We start from the raw sequence: 17,380 nt of genomic DNA on the forward strand, positions 1-17,380 counted from the left end.
CAATGCCTACTTGATGAAACAATGCTCCCAAATGCATAGTAGCCAAAATAACAACAAGGATGTTTGTGTCATCAATGACCTACTACTTTTAAAAATCGAAAGTAATAATCCTCTTATTGAAACATAGAAAATTCATGGCCCATTTACAAAAAATCATCATTATTTGACGTTTTAGTGTTTTTTTTACATTTCTGAACATCCTACCTACATAGTATCATGTATCATTTTGAAGGGAAAAAAATTACGAATTCAACGAAGTAATGATATATAGGGTGTTCCATTGAAAAAATATAGGTTTGTGTTGAATCTTCAAAACCATACCCCGAAAAAAAATATTGAGTGCGCCACTGGATTCTACGCAGAATTCTGATTCAGACGTAGTTTTCAGCTCAGCATTATTTCTAATAATTTCAGAGATAAAGGAGGGGTCCGAAAAGTATCTATTTCCAAAATCACCCTGTATCTTTTGAACGGAAAAAGTTATGCAGAATCTGATTAGACCAACTTGAGTTTCACGAAAAAGTAGGACAGGAACGTGAAAACCGCAAGGCTCTATCTAAAATAACAAGCGAGAAACCTGGCTGTCTCACCCAAAATGGGATGCACTGTACAGTAAATCGGCCTAGTCCATAGTCCGAAAATACCTTTTCTTCTGGATAATCTTCTGAGCGTGAAGACATCTTCAAACTGTTTATTTCGTCTTTAATAGCTGTTGAAACATACGTTTTATGGGTTTTTGTCTCTGGTATATTTACCAAAAGAACAGACTCTTATCTTATATGTGCGAAACTAGCCTATCAACTAGTTCTCGCAGTCGGTATCCAATAAACAAACTGGATATTAATGCAACTTTGTATATTTAAGACCTCCATTCAAGACCATCCTTCTCAACCAGAACGTTGGACTTTTTCGCCGATATCTATTCAATTCTTGGTTCAAATATTCGATCAATTTATAGTAATTAACGATGTTAATATTCCTTTCCGAGCATCAACTGACAATTTTCTTCTCTTCGCATCGTTTAACTTTTAATGTGAATCATTTCAACGCTTCGAGAATCTTCTCTACGTGACGCTTCGCCCAAATGCGTGTTAACTTAAATCGAAATGAACCTTATTCTGTGTTGTGTTTTTATCAAGAACATAATTTACTCACAGCGTTGAGATTGTTTGCTCCTGCATTGAATGAAGATACGCGCAATTAGGCGACGCAAAAAGAATGGATGCGTCAATTGACGCTCGGATGCTCGACAGGTCAAGTAAGAGTTGACATAGCCTGCCGATGATTCAGGAAAACAAAACAAGAGGCGAAGGGAAGATTGTATTGTTGCTAACCCATACCAGATGCTACAGATTCTTCGAAGTCTGGTAAGGTATGACCAAACAATCGATTCTCAACACGATGCTAGTCTTGATGTGCAGACTTCGATAAAACGATGTTTTGTCAATCCTTATTGTTGGTTTAATCATCATCATGTAGACGCTATTATCCATTGCTGGACTTGGGCCTCCTTCAGGTTCTTCCATGTCCTACAGTATGAGCCTTCTTCATCCAATTCCTAGCAACTCTCTTCATATCAACGGTCCAGAGTATTGGCCTTCTGAAGTCGCCATTCCAATATTCGCCTGGTCCATCTTTCGTTTGATGGTCTAGCTATATGATCTGCCCATCTCTACTTCATTCTAGTCATGTGTTCAATTATGTCTTCAACTTTGGTTTTCACTCTGATGGCACTGTTAGGAATTGTCTTACTTTCTTCTTTTTTCTCTTTTTAAAATGTATTCTCGGTTTATTAGGTACTGATCGAGTTGATTCACTTTGTGCATATCTTTGACAACCAATACAGGGGATAGTTTAACTCATTTATATACATTTGTAGTCTTAAATATATCTGTGAAATACGACATATCTTCCATTCATTCTTCCATAAGAAATTTGTGCACTCTATAGTCTATAGCGATGTTCTCATAACTTGAAATTGAAAATTCGAATTGTGATAAATTTGGAAAGTTAGGGCCATGCATGGTTTTGTATATATCGGGTGTGAACTGAGCCTATATACAGTGTGTTATTTTCAGCACAAACCCAACGCGAACTGCTTGTCAATTCCCCGTCAATACATCGAAGAGTCCCCGATGTTATGACCAATCACGGGATGCCTTGAGTTCGTGCTGACTGACAGATTTTTATTACCTATCCAAACTTTGCTCGTTTAGTGGATTTTATGTAAGTGAAATTGTGTCACATATTTTGTAAAAATTGAAGACTTGTTTCGTGTTGTAATTTTAAGAATAAATGCAGAAAATATAGGGAATTAAGAAAGTAGTTTCGATTCACATTTTTATAATGTTGGTATTCTGTATAGTATGAATGAAGAAAAGGTTGCCAACGATCTTTCTGAACTCTTTTTGAACGGAAGGGCTTCAAATTCATAAACTTCTACAAACTATTTAAATTATTCTGAAGTGTTCATGTGAATTTGATGCCATTTCATCATTGAATAATCTGGGTAGTATACATTGTGAATTTATGTACTTTATGCATCAAATATAATGTTTTTATAAGTATGTGTTTTATTTGACCTTGGTATTGAATCCGCTCTTTGTGGCTAGACTGAATTATTGACAAAGAGTTGAGCTAAAAAAGTCCTTCTCTACTATCAGGAAATGTTATTTTTTTCCCTAACAAACGAAATGAAATAAATATTTAAAGAAAATGATTTGCAGAGTATTTGATAGATTTAGAAAAAAGATCAGAAGTTTCAATAGTGATTGAGTGCTTCAAATACACCAAAGTCTAAACAAATTTCAAATTAGTACTTACCAGAAGTAAGAATGGAATAGTGAGGATAGTAAAGAAACACTGAAAATAAGGAACGAAGAACGGTAGAAACAGAATATTCCTTCTGAATAACGATTGTGTTTTCCTATGATGAGGGTGACTATGTTGAGGAATAAAACCGAATTAAAAAAAAAATGTGTTTTTACTCCACCTTTACCAATTATAGTTCAGGAAATTATATAGCAGGTTTAGAGCACTCAAACCTCTTCAAACATTGCTCAGAATCATTAACACGTTGTTGCTATTGATCGATTGTGAGCTCGCGAGGCACCCATTTCGCACATAGCTTTCTCATGTACAAATATTCGTTAATTATAAGAGGTACACGTTCAGATGATTTCTTCACAACTTGTACTATCTCGATCAACTTCACTTTACGGTCATTCAAAATTATTTTGTGAACTTTATTGATTTTTCGTCGGTGACAGCCTCTTTTGGGATTCCACTGCGTTCGCTGTCTTCGGTGCTCATTTCACTACTTTTAAACTCAGCATACCAATCAATGATGGTTAGTTTTCCTGGTGCAGACCCCTGAAACTCTTCATCAAGCTAAGATTTTGCTTCAAGTGTATTTTTTCCTTCAAAAAGCAATATTTCATTAGCACATGAAATTTTTTTTCCCATCTTTTTTCAATAACAAAAAAGCTACACTCACAACGTAATATCTCACAGACTGCTGTCAAATTTTGACACGTATCGTTGAAAGGTTGGTACCAACTCAAAATCATATGGATTCAATACTAGCACCGCTATCTGTGCATCAGACCAGGGACTTTTCAATTGGCCTAATATTGAACTTTTATCCAAACTCCAACAGTTTGTACCTAAATAAATTTAATTGTGATTCTTCGAAATTGATGAATGTTGAAAACAGAGAGAAACTGTTTACTTTTCACGTATTCCCTCAAGCGCTTCATCACCAATTCGAATTCATGAAATATTCAGCATATTCATTTCCAAGAAAATTCTCACTGATCAATTAACAACTGGAGTGGAATCGCTCGTTGAATATTTCAGAAAAATTGTCCCGGAATTTCATAATGAAAAGAGCTGCTTTTCAGAATTGAATTGCGAGAGGTCTTTATTCAACAGAGTGAAGATAAAAATATGCAGATACGATTGGAAATGGGAGTTTTCACGTTCTTTGTTTTTTTTTCTCGACCAAATATTGAAAAGCCCATTAATTTAATGAATTTTACGCATTTTTCCTTCAGTTTCTTAAAATCATCATGGGAGAGCAAGCAGAATTTCAGGGTTTCTTAACAGTTATCAAAGTCGGTACTATCTCCTGTGCTGTTCCTGTGGGTCTATGGAAGATGGTAGTTTTCGAGCATCAGAAAATCTGCAAATACCTAGCGTTGTTCACGTCGATATTCTTCATATTCTGTTTTTTTGTAACTATTTACGTCGATGTAAAGATATACGGCTCATTGAATTTGTATCTCATACTTTACAAGTACTCACATGATACGACATCGATTGCTTTTTCGCTATACTCTTTCTACGCTATTCTATGGTTTTTTATTTTGCTTAATCAGGAACAATGGAGGAAATTGTATCAGATTTTCAGCTTCAATTTGAGAGGTTCGTCTAGACTCTCAACTATAGGTAAGATATATGTAGATATTTGGCATCGAATAGAAATTTTGCAATCTGAAATGGTTATAAAGACAATGATGTGTATAGTTTTTCGAAATTTCTCACGCCATTTTTGTTCGCAGTAGGTTATGGCCATTTGATCATAAAATGATAACGCTTCAACAACTTTCAGAAATTTTTGAATTGTTTTATCAAAATCAGTGCTCAGTGAATACTGAGCGAAATTTGAAAATTTATAACGGTCTTATTCAATTAAGCGACTTACTATTCGTCGTATTGTAGACAAATTTGAAAATAGTATAAAATGCGGCTTAAACCGTGGAACGTGTACTTTTGTATATCGTTAGAGAATTCATTTTGATATTTGTCTATAATACTACGAAAAGTGAGTCGATCAACTAAAATCAATATCAATATCGTCCATCAATTTCTCATTAACAGTGATTTTTATAAACAAAATGCAACAATTTCTGAACGTTTCTGAAGCTTGTATCTTTCCATGATTAAATGGCTTAATCTACTGAACACAAATAACATAAGAAGTGTCAAAAAATAATACACAGTGTTGCCGTTTTAATTGTATTATTTCTATAGGGGAGCCCTTTATAATGATGATTTTCAATTTTCACAATACTAAAATATTCTATTAGGTGTACAACTTTCCTACCGCCGTTTTACAATAGATGGCTCTAGCGGTAGTTGGTAGTCGAAATAAATACATCGTAGATGTCATATTTGAAAACATAACGTCATCGAAATATTAGTCGATTTGTGTTTGCATCATGAAGTTTTTCTCGATTGAACATGTCAGCTTACGACCCAAATTTTCGTCATTTGCGAGAGGCTTTGATTTCTGCTTTAATACGGAGCTGCGGCTGAGGCTCATCAAATGCTCCCAAATACCTATGGTGAGGCCACTATTGGTGAAAGAACGTGCCGAGAACGGTTTCAACGCTTCAAGAAGGGTTATTTTGACGTCGAGGACCGGCATGGCGGTGGAAGAGAGAAGGTTTCTGAAGATGCAGAATTGTAGGCATTACTTAATCAAGACTCATGTCAAACGCAACAAGAATTGGCAGGATCACTGGGAGTGATGCAACAAGCCATTTCAAAAAGCCTGAAAGTCATGGGAATGATTCAGAAACAAGGAAATTGGGTACCGTACGCGTTGAAGCCGAAATATGTTGAACGGCGTTTGTTTGCTTGTGAACAGCTGCTTGCAAGGCAAAGACGAAAAGGATTTCTGCATAACATTAGGACTAAAGACGAAAAATGGGTCCATGACGATAATAACAAGCGCAGAAAATCATGGGGATATCCCTGCTATGCTTCCACGTTGACGACCAAACCGAATATTCACGGTTCCAAGTTCATGCTCAGTATTTGGTGAGACCAGCTCAGCGTTGTGTATTATGAGTTGTTAAAACCGATCACAAGCGATCATTATCGAGCGCAATTGAGGTGTTTGTACCGAGAATTGAAAGACAAACGGACGCAATACAACGAGAGACATGATAAAGTGATTTTACAGCAATACAATGCTCGAAACCATGTTGCGAATGTGTTCCAGACATACTTGGAAACGTTTAAGTGGGAAGTCCTACCCCACCCGCCAAATTCTCCAGACGTTTCTCCCTCGGATATTCACTTGTTTCGATCAATGGAACACGGCCTGGTTAACCAGCATTTCAGGTCTTATGAAGAAGTAAAAAAAATAATCGATTCGTGGAACGCTTCAAAAGATGTTTTTTCAACGCGGGATTCGTACGTTGCCCGAAGGATAGGAGAAAGTAGTGGCAAGTGATGGACAATACTTTGAATCATAAATGTATAACAATTTTTTTCACAATAAAGCCTCGAATTTCGGAAAAAACGGGAGAAGCAAAGTTGTACGCTTATGTATATACCTACTTCTGAGAAATTGGCGCATGAATGGACGAACGCTCATAAGCTCATGTGGATTCAGTAGAGTATCGTAGTGTATCGCAACAAAAATTGTGAAAATTGAAAATTTATCATTACCTGTCATCTTAAAATAAATTTCCAACAAGTTCATACCGAATCATCCTCAAAATAGGTAAGATATTCATATGCACATTTCCACTGAAAATCCTGTTGGAAGTCATCGATATCTACATCCAATATAAATGGAGGATGAGAAGATTTCTGCACGCCGTTGAAAGCGACAGCCTCATCCTTCTGCGGCAGATCTTCAAGTTTAGCGTCAGCTGGAACAAATTCGTCCTGGCCTTCATAATTTTAACAGGGTTGAACATTTTCCGTAGCCACCTGAGATCGTTGAACAGGATGGTGGGTAACATTAGAAGGAACCACGTAAATGGAGCCTGTTCAATGTATAGCTTACCGAATAAGAGACAGATTAAAAAATTGCAGTTGATCGAAGAGCATTACAAGATGCTTTGTGATGGTGTCGCATGTTTCAACGAAATATTCGCCAAGTCTCTGTTTCTGTTCACGACTTCCACAAGTTTGATAATGGTTACTACAGTTCATTGCCTGATTATAAAGTCTTATTCCATTTACAGAAACATTTTCTTCTTGTCTTTGCCGTTAGTCGATTATGTGGTGAGTATATGTAACATTTATTGAATTTTTATATTCTGACTTGTCGCATTGACTTGATTAGAAATGATTGAATCTCCCAATCTTTATTTTAATACGCATTATTTCTGATGTATTAGGTGTAGTAAGAAAAAAAGAATTATTTTTCCAATAGATGGCTCAAGTTATCTGTATCTCGCGCTGTACGAGTCCTATCGGTTTCCACTAGATGACGTTAGACAGCTGAGATTTCGTACTACAAAAACTTAGCTGACAGTATTGTGATTAGTTGACTCAGTTTAGTCTGAGCGCGCGTCAAAGATGGACATTTGAAAAGAGAATATATGCTATATTTTACAAATTTTTCTTTGATAAAAGGGAAAATGCAAGCCAGGCGGATGAAAATGAAAATTGTGTTTATTGTCCTGATACTATAGTACCCAATCACCCCAAGCACCCAATTTTGGCTTTGTCCATTTCGTTCCGGTAATTTCGATGTCAAAGATGCAGCCTTCACTGGGAGGCCAATTTAGGGATTCACGACTTGGCTTGATTTTCAAGCTACTTGGCTTCAGCTTGACTCGACATCAAATCAAGCTCAAGTCAAGTACTAGTTTTTCAATCTCAAGTCAAGTAGGTATTTATTTATGAAGTATTTGAATCATATCAAGCTACTTGATTTTTAGTAGTTTTATTGTGTTATAGTGTCACATCAATAAAAAAATGATGAAATGAAAAGGAACTTTGCAAAAAACACTTTCATTCATCCGACTTATTGTTCAAAAGAACCGAAAATATCAACTTTTTTGAAATAGAAACATAAATTAAATCACTATAAATCATAACTCAATAAAAAATAAATAAAAAACTCAGTTCCTCAATATTAAGAATTTCCAGGCTTAGCTTGATTTCATAATTTTCCATCCAGGATCTAAGACACATGAGGCATCTTATAGATTTGTGGCCTAACATATTGAGGGTTTTCGTAACTGTAAGAGTAGCTCTGGAAAATTGTCTTTCAACAGGAGCTGAAAATGCTGGCGTTGATGAAAAATCTTTGGCCATTTTGGCCAACCTTGGAAAGATATTTCTGAAACTACCAAAATCTACCAATAGATTTCATAGAAATGTGAGAAAACTACTAATAAAGTCAGACTGGCGAATGCTTCGGTCTCTCGGCGCTCTAGGAATCCGTTTATACAGTCTAAGCGCACGAGATTGCAGAAATATATACCATGCTATGCATGCATATCAAGCTCAAGTAATATCAAGTAGCTTGATATTGAGTCAAGCAATAAATATCTAAAATCAAGTCGAGCCAAGCTTAAGTAGGTAATTTTCAGGAGCTTGATTTTCAAGTCAAGTAGTTGGTTGAAATGTCAAGCTAATTGGCTTGATGAAAGCCTTGGCCAATTGTCGAATTTGTCGATAAAATCATGGACATTGTCGAGTTCCACCGTCATATAAGTACTTTCATTGTCCAAGAGCTAAGAATTGCCAAAAAATCGTTTTAAATCATTTGCATAAGGCTGGTCTACAAAAGAAACTCGAAGTATGGGTACCACACGAGTTAAACGCAAAAAAACCTCATGGACCGAATTTCCATCTACGATTCACTGCAAAATCGACTGAGTTTTGAAACGGTTGGTGACCGGTGATGAAAAAAAAAGTGGATCACTTGCGACAACGTTAAGCAAAAACGTTAGTGGTCGAAACGCGGTGAGTCGGCGGAAACGTTGGCCAAGCTAGGGCATTCACGTTTCCAAAGGAATATCTATAAAATAATGCATCGTGACTCGTGAGATATAAAAAATCGTTTTTCTCAGTCTTAGACCCAATGTTACAGATCTTATGCTTTTACACAGTAGCCACCACTGTTTCCACGATCAAATATCCAAACTATATAAAATTGAAATATGAATTTGAACAAATCAAATGCTCTCTTAAATTTCCTTTTATATGACTGTAACTATAGAATAGCATAAAATCACAATGAGTGTAATTTTCCATCACAATTTCTACCAATTCCAGATCCTGATTTTCATAATACTGACCTGCGATTACCTCAGCGAGGAGAATTCTGAATTTCTCCACTCCTGTTGGAAGTTACAAGAATTGCAGGTATTCTATTATAGAAGCGAAAACCCAATCTTACGCAGATTGATTAGGGAAACGAAGAGGAACAAAATTCGAATAAGCGTTGGTGGTTTCTTCTGGATCGATAGGAGTTTGATACTCAGAATTTGGAGTGCTGTCACTACGTATCTGATATTGCTGCTGCAACTCAAACGAGAAGCGTAATCCTTTTCATCTCCTGACATTTCAATGTTTCTTTGATCATTGAATCATGTGTTTTGTGTTTAAGCATAATGAAGGAATAAAACACTGCAACTTTTGCGTTTTAGTTTTTTTTCACCGACAAATAGCTCAAATGCTTCAAAAGACCGGTTAACAGGATTGAATAAAAATATTGACTTGAAGGCAGATCATTAGCACCATAGATTCTAGAGCTAACCTCTGCGCCAAGAAGGGATTCACGGCTTGGCTTGATATTCAAGCTACTTGACTCAAGCTCAAGTAGCTTGAGCTTGACTTGAAATCAACTCAAGCTCGAGTCAAGTAGTAGTTTTTCAATGTCAAATCAAGTATTTATTTATTAACTACTTGACCCAACATGGACAAACTACTACTTGACTTGAACTTGAGTGAAGTAGCTCGAATATCAAGCCAAGTCGTGAATCCCTAATGCCAAGGCTAGTCGTAGGTAAGTGCGTGATTATAACTATTATATTGAATATATATCTAAGATTTCATTACTCCGAAACAATGAGTGCTAGGAGGTTGCAGTGGATAATATTGTATTTAGTACCATCTTAGCAGAAGATCTTTTCAATTTCCGTATCATCTATTGTTTAGTGAAAACTCGACTGGGTCTGGTAGTATGTATCTGTTTTTAATATCATGTGTAGATGGACAATGCTGGTATTCAGTAGTAGGTATATCAGTTTAGATCTAAAGGGTGTTTTTTTAGAGCTATAGAACTTTAAATTGCAATAAAACAACGATGGATTATTCGATTGACATGAATGTTATTTATCCGCAAGATAATCTTGTGGCATTAAATTTGAATATGATTTCTGGCATATGACCGCCACGGCTGGCTCGGATGTAGTCCAATCTGGACGTCCAATTTTCGATGACTGTTTCCAACATTTGTGGCAATAACACGGCTAATGTTGTCTTCCAAATGGTCAAGGGTTTGTGTCTTATCCACATAGACCAATGACTTTACATAGCCCCACAGAAAGTAGTCTAGCGGTGTTAAATCACAAGATCTTGGAGGCCAATTCACAGGTCCAAAACGTGAAATTAGGCGGAAACCAAACGAGTCTTTCAATAAATCGATTGTGGCACGAGCTGTGTGACATGTTGCGCCGTCTTGTTGGAACCACAGCTTCTGGACATCATGGTTGTTCAATTCAGGAATGAAGAAGTTAGTAATCATGGCTCTATACCGATCACCATCGACTGGAACGTTCTGGCCATCATCGTTTTTGAAGAAGTACGGACCAATGATTCCACCAGCCCATAAAGCGCACCAAACACTCAAACAGTCAGTTTTTCTGGATGTTACGGTGTTTCGACATACATTTGAAGATTAGCTTCACTCCAAATGCGGCAGTTTTGTTTGTTGACGTAGCCATTCAACCAGAAGTGCGCTTCATCGCTAAACAAAATAAAATGGACGTAGTGCGCGATACGTATTCCGCACAGAACCATTATTTTCGAAATAAAATTGCACTATTTGCAAGCATTGTTCAGGCGTGAGTCTATTCATGATGAATTGCCGAACCAAACTGAGAATAAATCACTTAACAGCTGTTAAATCGGTTGCCATCTTGGACAGTAATGCCAAGTTAAAGTTATATACCTCGAAAAAAAAACACCCGTTATTTCCAAAATCTTCAACATAACTCTTCAAGATCTCCAGAGACGGACTGATTACAAGATTCATACAGTGAAATCTATTGACCATAGTGAAAAACTCTTTCAATTCATCCCAAGCAGGAAGAGGGCTCAGTAAAGCTTGTTCGTATAATAAGATGGGACTTGCTTATAACTCAATCTTTGGCATTTTATTATTAAGAAAAATTCAGGACTATTTAACATGGTTGAATTTTTTTATTGTACTCGATTATATGTGAAAATATATAGGCCGAGTTGGACAACTCGTCGAGTGCAATAAACAATTTTTGCACGAGTTGCATACAACATTTTTTCTACGTTCATGCAAAAAGCAAAAAATGATTTATTGAGGTGCGGCACTGGGTGTAGGAAAATGAAAAGCGCAATTTGAATACTTTATTATTAATATCGATTTGCATTGAAACAGAAACTAATACGTTACGAACAATTTAACTCAAAATTTATTTTTACCCTCAATGTTGAAAGTGAATGAACAATTGGTGCAATTTTCAATATGAATATTTCGTAGTGAAGTAGTTTTTAAATCCACTTCTTGATTTGTTACTGCTGTAAACGTACTAGTACTTGGTAACTATACATCGTTATTTCCTTCAGGCTGAAAAATTTGTTTTGCAACACTGAGTTTGTTTGCATGTGATTCCTCTACGTATCCCTCCGCTACTGTCGACGATTACCATCAGCACGTTGAAGTAGAATGACAGATGAGTGCAATAAAAACTTTATTGCACTAGTGCAATAAAGAACTTCTTTTTCCACTAAATATAGTTCAATAATGTTTTGCTTTTTGCATGAATGTAGAGAAACAGTTTAATTGAATTTGATGGTGTGTGGATATCATCTTGTTATAAAACCTTCTCGAGAAGAAGGAGGAAATATTAATTGGTTCCTTTCATTTTCTATTGTTTTAGGTTAGAATGAAGAATTTTTGCTAGCCTGGATTCTAGCGTTATAAAGCTTCATTATAGAAATTAAATGAATCTAAATGAATAAAACATTTACCTATTCATGATATGCACAAATTCTCCTCATAAATATTCAAGATACAAGCAATTGAATACGATCAGCGGATTAAAAACGCAATAAAATAGTTTTTCGCAATGAAATAACCAACAGCTAGATACCCAAATTTCAAATTAGCATTATGATTGAACAGATATAGGAATCGGTAATCCAAATTTCCTGGAATAATTTGGATATAACTCTGCCAATATGTAGAACCGTTATTATGCAAATGAATATACATTGTTGGACAGTTGTTTTATTGCTTTTGGTCTATTATTTCCGATAATGAACTTCTGTTATAATTTCAATCTATGGGTCAGCATTATCATTTTGGTCGAATGAAGATTGAGCTATGTAGAACAAAATTCTGTTTGATATTTATTTGATTATATAATGTAAATAGTATATTTTGCTAATAAAGGGTGTTATTATTATTATTATTTGACACTAACGCATTCTGTTAATTTGTTCATCGAATATTTACCAGTGGGTGGGGTTCTGAAGGAAATAGAAACTGCAAAAATATTTTCTTTCGATAAGACGCTTCAACAAGTCAATTATTTCGTCCCCCAGGCTTGAACTGACAAGCATCACAATCAATTTAAGGAAAATGCGGTGAGCTATCGTTTGTCCTTGAAGGAAGAGAAAATCCCTAAACATGGTATGCGGTAGATCTCACTGTTGTCAATTTTATATTGTATTTTTCCCATTGGATCACAAGATGTTATAACGCTGTATAGAGGATGTAAATTGAAATATTTTCTTTTTCTACACAGATTTTGAGAATTAAATCAAAAGGGATTCTAATCTCCAATTCTGCCAAGTGTAAGAATATAAATCAAAAAGGAATTTTAGCAGAGATTGAATATTAAATGAGTTCTATCAATCTGATATCAATCTCCTCCATTTGGAAAAAATCTCTAACAGCAGTACTATTCGGTAGGTATTGTCTTTGTAGGGTAGTTTATTCATTACATATCACCTTCATCGGGTAATATTTGGTACGCAACTAATTCCCCACTATTTGTAAATAGAGGGCTTCAGAGCATTAAGCACTGGTCGACTTTGACATATTCAAAACGTCATTAACCAAGCTTTAACATTAGATTTAGATTAAGGGTAAGAGTAAGTATATTCATGTTAGCATACAAAAAGTATATACATTTGTTAAAGTTCCAAAATGATTCAGAGGAAAAAACACATTACATAGATATTCAAATTCAAAGAGTGTTTTTTTTAGAGCTGTAGAACTTTAAATTGCAATAAAACGACGATGGATTATTGGATTGACATGAATTTTATTTATCCGCAAGATGATCTTGTGACATTACATTTTGAATATGATTTCTGGCATATGACCGCCACGGCTGGCTCGGATGTAGTCCAAACTGGACGTCCAATTTTCGATGACTTTTTCCAGCATTTGTGGCCGTATATCGGCAATAACACGGCGAATGTTGTCTTCCAAATGATCAAGGGTTTGTGGCTTATCCGCATAGACCAGTGACTTTACATAGCCCCACAGAAAGTAGTCTAGCGGTGTCAAATCACAAGATCTTGGAGGCCAATTCACAGGTCCAAAACGTGAAATTAGCCGGTCACCAAACGTGTCTTTCAATAGATCGATGGTGGCACGAGCTGTGTGACATGTTGCGCCGTCTTGTTGGAACCACAGCTCCTGGACATCATGGTTGTTCAATTCAGGAATGAAAAAGTTAGTAATCATGGCTCTATACCGATCACCATTGACTGTAACGTTTTGGCTACATCGTTTTTGAAGAAGTACGGACCAATGATTCCACCAGCCCATAAAGCGCACCAAACAGTCAGTTTTTCTGGATGTAACCGTGTTTTGACATACACTTGAGGATTAGCTTCAATCCAAATGCGGCAGTTTTGTTTGTTGACGTAGCCATTAAACCAGAAGTGCGCTTCATCGTTAAACAAAATAAAATGGACGTAGTGCGCGATATGTATTCCGCACAGAACCATTATTTTCGAAATGAAATTGCAAGCGTTGTTCAGACGTGAGTCTATTCATGATGAATTGCCAAATCAAACTGAATAAATCACTTGACAGCTGTCAAATCGGTTGCCATCTTGAACAGTAATGCCAACTTAAAGTTATATACCTCGAAAAAAAAACACCCGTTAGAATAGGATACACCTAAATGTTGGAAAATCACAGTTGAGAAATTCATTTATATCAGTTGTAACAAAATCTTATCTTATCTTTGAAAGAAATTTGTAAAAGCCTTTTCAAATGTGAAGGCAGGAAATTGTAAAATTTAGGTGATAAATAATCAGGTGAACTCTGTGACTTCTTCAACCTGTTAAATGAGAAACAGAAATCATCTCTATTTCTAGTGAAATAAGGCTGGCGACTACTTTCAACACAAAAAATGCCAAATTTTACGATGTTAATATCAGATTCCACCTGGCAATATAAGTGTTACCAATTCTCAATAAATAAATAGTAGCCCTCGTATAAAAAACTTTTCTGACACGTATTTTCTCTTTCACATCAAACGTGATAACACATAATTCTTATCTTTATCCCAATTATTGCACGTTGCAGCGGATCTTCATAAAGCTAAATGAACAGCGATGAGTCCGGTCGATTCCAAGATAAAGAGAAAGTTGCCAAGGTCAACATTCATCTCAATATTACCTCCAGATATTATGGAAATACCAGCGACTGATTTTTGTGGACCGAATAACCGTTACAGACATACTTTCCTTATGGTCCTTGCAGACTCGATTCAAAAGTTCTTCAATTATCGAATAGCCAGCAAATATCAGACACCTGAAGGTAGGTCAATTACTTTCTTTCGCAGAAGAGATACATCGATATCATTTGAATTCATTAACAGTTTTTTCTGCGTAGGGAATGCCACAGGGGACTATTTCTGGGCTTTGCAAGTAATATGAGTCATTCCTACTCATTGATTAAATATAGATGAGGCTTTCATGCGTCGAGACAACAAAAGAAAACATGAAATCCCACTTTGATGAAAAGTGAACGAGAGAGTTTTTGCGAAAATAATTGCTTTCAATTATTTCCTCATCTTGGAAAGTTTCGGCTTATTAGGAGTTCAGATTTAACTTCCTAATTATATTAATTTTCGGGGACAGTGAACATCATAGAGTTCCAAATCATATTAAGTATATTGCGGCCAGAGCTGTAGAGTGTGAATTTAACGACGAAATTAGGGAATTTCCAACAATTGTTTTTCTGGTAACAGTTTGTCCGATGAATGAAAGCCATCTATTCAAAAGAGAAATGTCGATTGAAGATATTTTGAGATGAATATAATGGGAGAGCGGAAGGAATAACACAAATTTGTTATGTTAATATCATATTGTTCTTTTATTCAACTGATAATTGGTATATTTTATATTTTAAGAGTCAACTTTCAGTCTGAGTATGAATGTATACTTTTTCGAAGACTACAAGGAAAAGGTACATTAAATCTGGAGTTAATTTCAGTTGATATTCCCAAATTATTTTCTATTCTGATATTCTGATTACTCAACAAGTGACTGAATAATTCCCAGGCCTGCTATACCACTTTTTTCTCGTTAGTGTCAAATTTAAAAAAATGTGTATCAAAATTTCGGAACATACAGCTAAGTCTGGATCGAGATATTGAATGTTAAGTGACGCTACATTTGCGGTTGTTTAGGAAATGGATAAAAACGAGTTTCGTGTATTGGTGAAACACAATTTTTTGATGGGAGAAAATTTTTGCAAGCAGAGCCATGTCTTGATGAGTGTTATTACCAGTTAACACTCTAATTTATCGACAACAGTGATCAAAAGATGATCCAGAAAAAGAATTTAGGCTGCGATGAAGCAGTGATTGCCGAGGTTTTATTACAATTTTACTATTTTTCTGATAAAGAACTTCTAGAGTATTACATCTTTTTTCAAATGACCCCCCAACAAAAGTCCACAGGTGCTGATGCCAGCACTTTTCGAACGGCAACTTTAGCCTTGGTTATTCTGTTGCTGAATACTGTTGTTCTGTTTGGTTCAATAGTGCTCATGTTCATAAAATTGATGCCTAGCTTAACGTTTCTATGAGAATTATCAGTGGAACTATTAGATCTACACCTTTACATTGGTTACCAGTGCTATCACATATACTTCCGCTTCATATTCGTAGACAGGTTGTATTCAAGAAATCTTTGGATGAATTTCATTTCTACCTGAACTTATTTCCACTTGTATCTTACCTCCCAGATACTAGAACTGCCTGATTAAAGTCAAGCAAACCTTTATGGATATATAATTTCCTTCAATCTAATGAATGTGACAAGGAAATTTGGTATGTCTTCAACTAAAGTCTAATAGTTCATTCTTCAAAGAAAGTTCTAGACTTAAGTCTTGATAGGAAAATTTGAAGTATTTAAATGGACTTAAGACTGGTCATGGTCGTTGCAATAGCATGCTCTTCAAATGGGATTTTACTGAAAGCCTCCTATGTGAGTGTGGTATAGAAGAAACCATCGACCACTTGGTGAATACTTGTTCAATTTATAAATTTCATGCTGGTTTCCAAGCTATCTATTCAGTTCCAGTTTTTTTTCTAGAATGGGTCGCTTACTTCAAATCAATATAATGAAAACTAACATTTATTATTCCTGTCTGCCTCTTTAATTTTTTGTTTTCAGACTTAAATATAAAATCGTCAACCGTTGGTAAAGAGGAAGGATGAGAAAGATTTTGTTTGGCTGAAGAGGAAGCCTATCAATATAAATATGTCAGCTTATTCTGTAAACAAATATACAAACCAGTCACTGCACCTATACGGGGAGACAGAGTTTTTGCTGTGATTTTGCTTGTGCTTTTGTATCATACGTTGAAATGTATGATACCCCGTTTACATTTCTTCTGCTAATACTGAGATTTCATCAACACAAGCTCTGCTGTTCCAAGTTGATAATTTCTCGTGTTGCTCTATCTCAAAAGAATATATATGAAGGGTGTTTTTTTTTAGAGCTATAGAACTTGAAATTGTAATAAAACAACGATGGATTATTCGATTGACATGAATTTCATTCATCTGCAAGATAATCTCGTGGCATTACATTTTAAATATGATTTCTGGCATATGACTGCCACGGCTGGCTCGGATGTAGTCCAATCTGGACGTCCAATTTTCGATGACTTTTTCCAACATTTGTGGCCGTATATCGGCAATAATACGGCGAATGTTGTCTTTCAAATGGTCAAGGGTTTGTGGCTTATCCGCATAGACCAATGAATTTACATAGCCCCACGCCCCCACAGAAAGTAGTCTAGCGGTGTAAAATCACAAGATGTTGGAGGCCAATCCACAGGTCCAAAACGTGAAATTAGGCGGTCACCAAACGTGTCTTTCAA

At 35.8% G+C, this 17,380-nt stretch overlaps 1 protein-coding gene across 1 annotated transcript in view; it reads left to right on the top strand.

The window, feature by feature from the left end:
* LOC123680267 (neuropeptide F receptor) overlaps positions 1-2,564 on the top strand; it is a 113,452-nt gene extending 110,888 nt beyond the window's left edge. Inside the window, exon 6 of the mRNA XM_045618070.1 lies at positions 2,079-2,564. Coding sequence (XP_045474026.1) covers positions 2,079-2,144 — 66 coding nt within the window. The 3' untranslated portion in view covers positions 2,145-2,564. The remainder of the gene's footprint in view (positions 1-2,078) is intronic.
* The last annotated feature ends 14,816 nt before the right edge of the window (positions 2,565-17,380 follow it).

The sequence above is a fragment of the Harmonia axyridis genome, chromosome 5, assembly GCF_914767665.1.
Source record: "Harmonia axyridis chromosome 5, icHarAxyr1.1, whole genome shotgun sequence".
In the NCBI taxonomy this organism is placed as follows: Eukaryota; Metazoa; Arthropoda; class Insecta; order Coleoptera; family Coccinellidae; genus Harmonia; species Harmonia axyridis.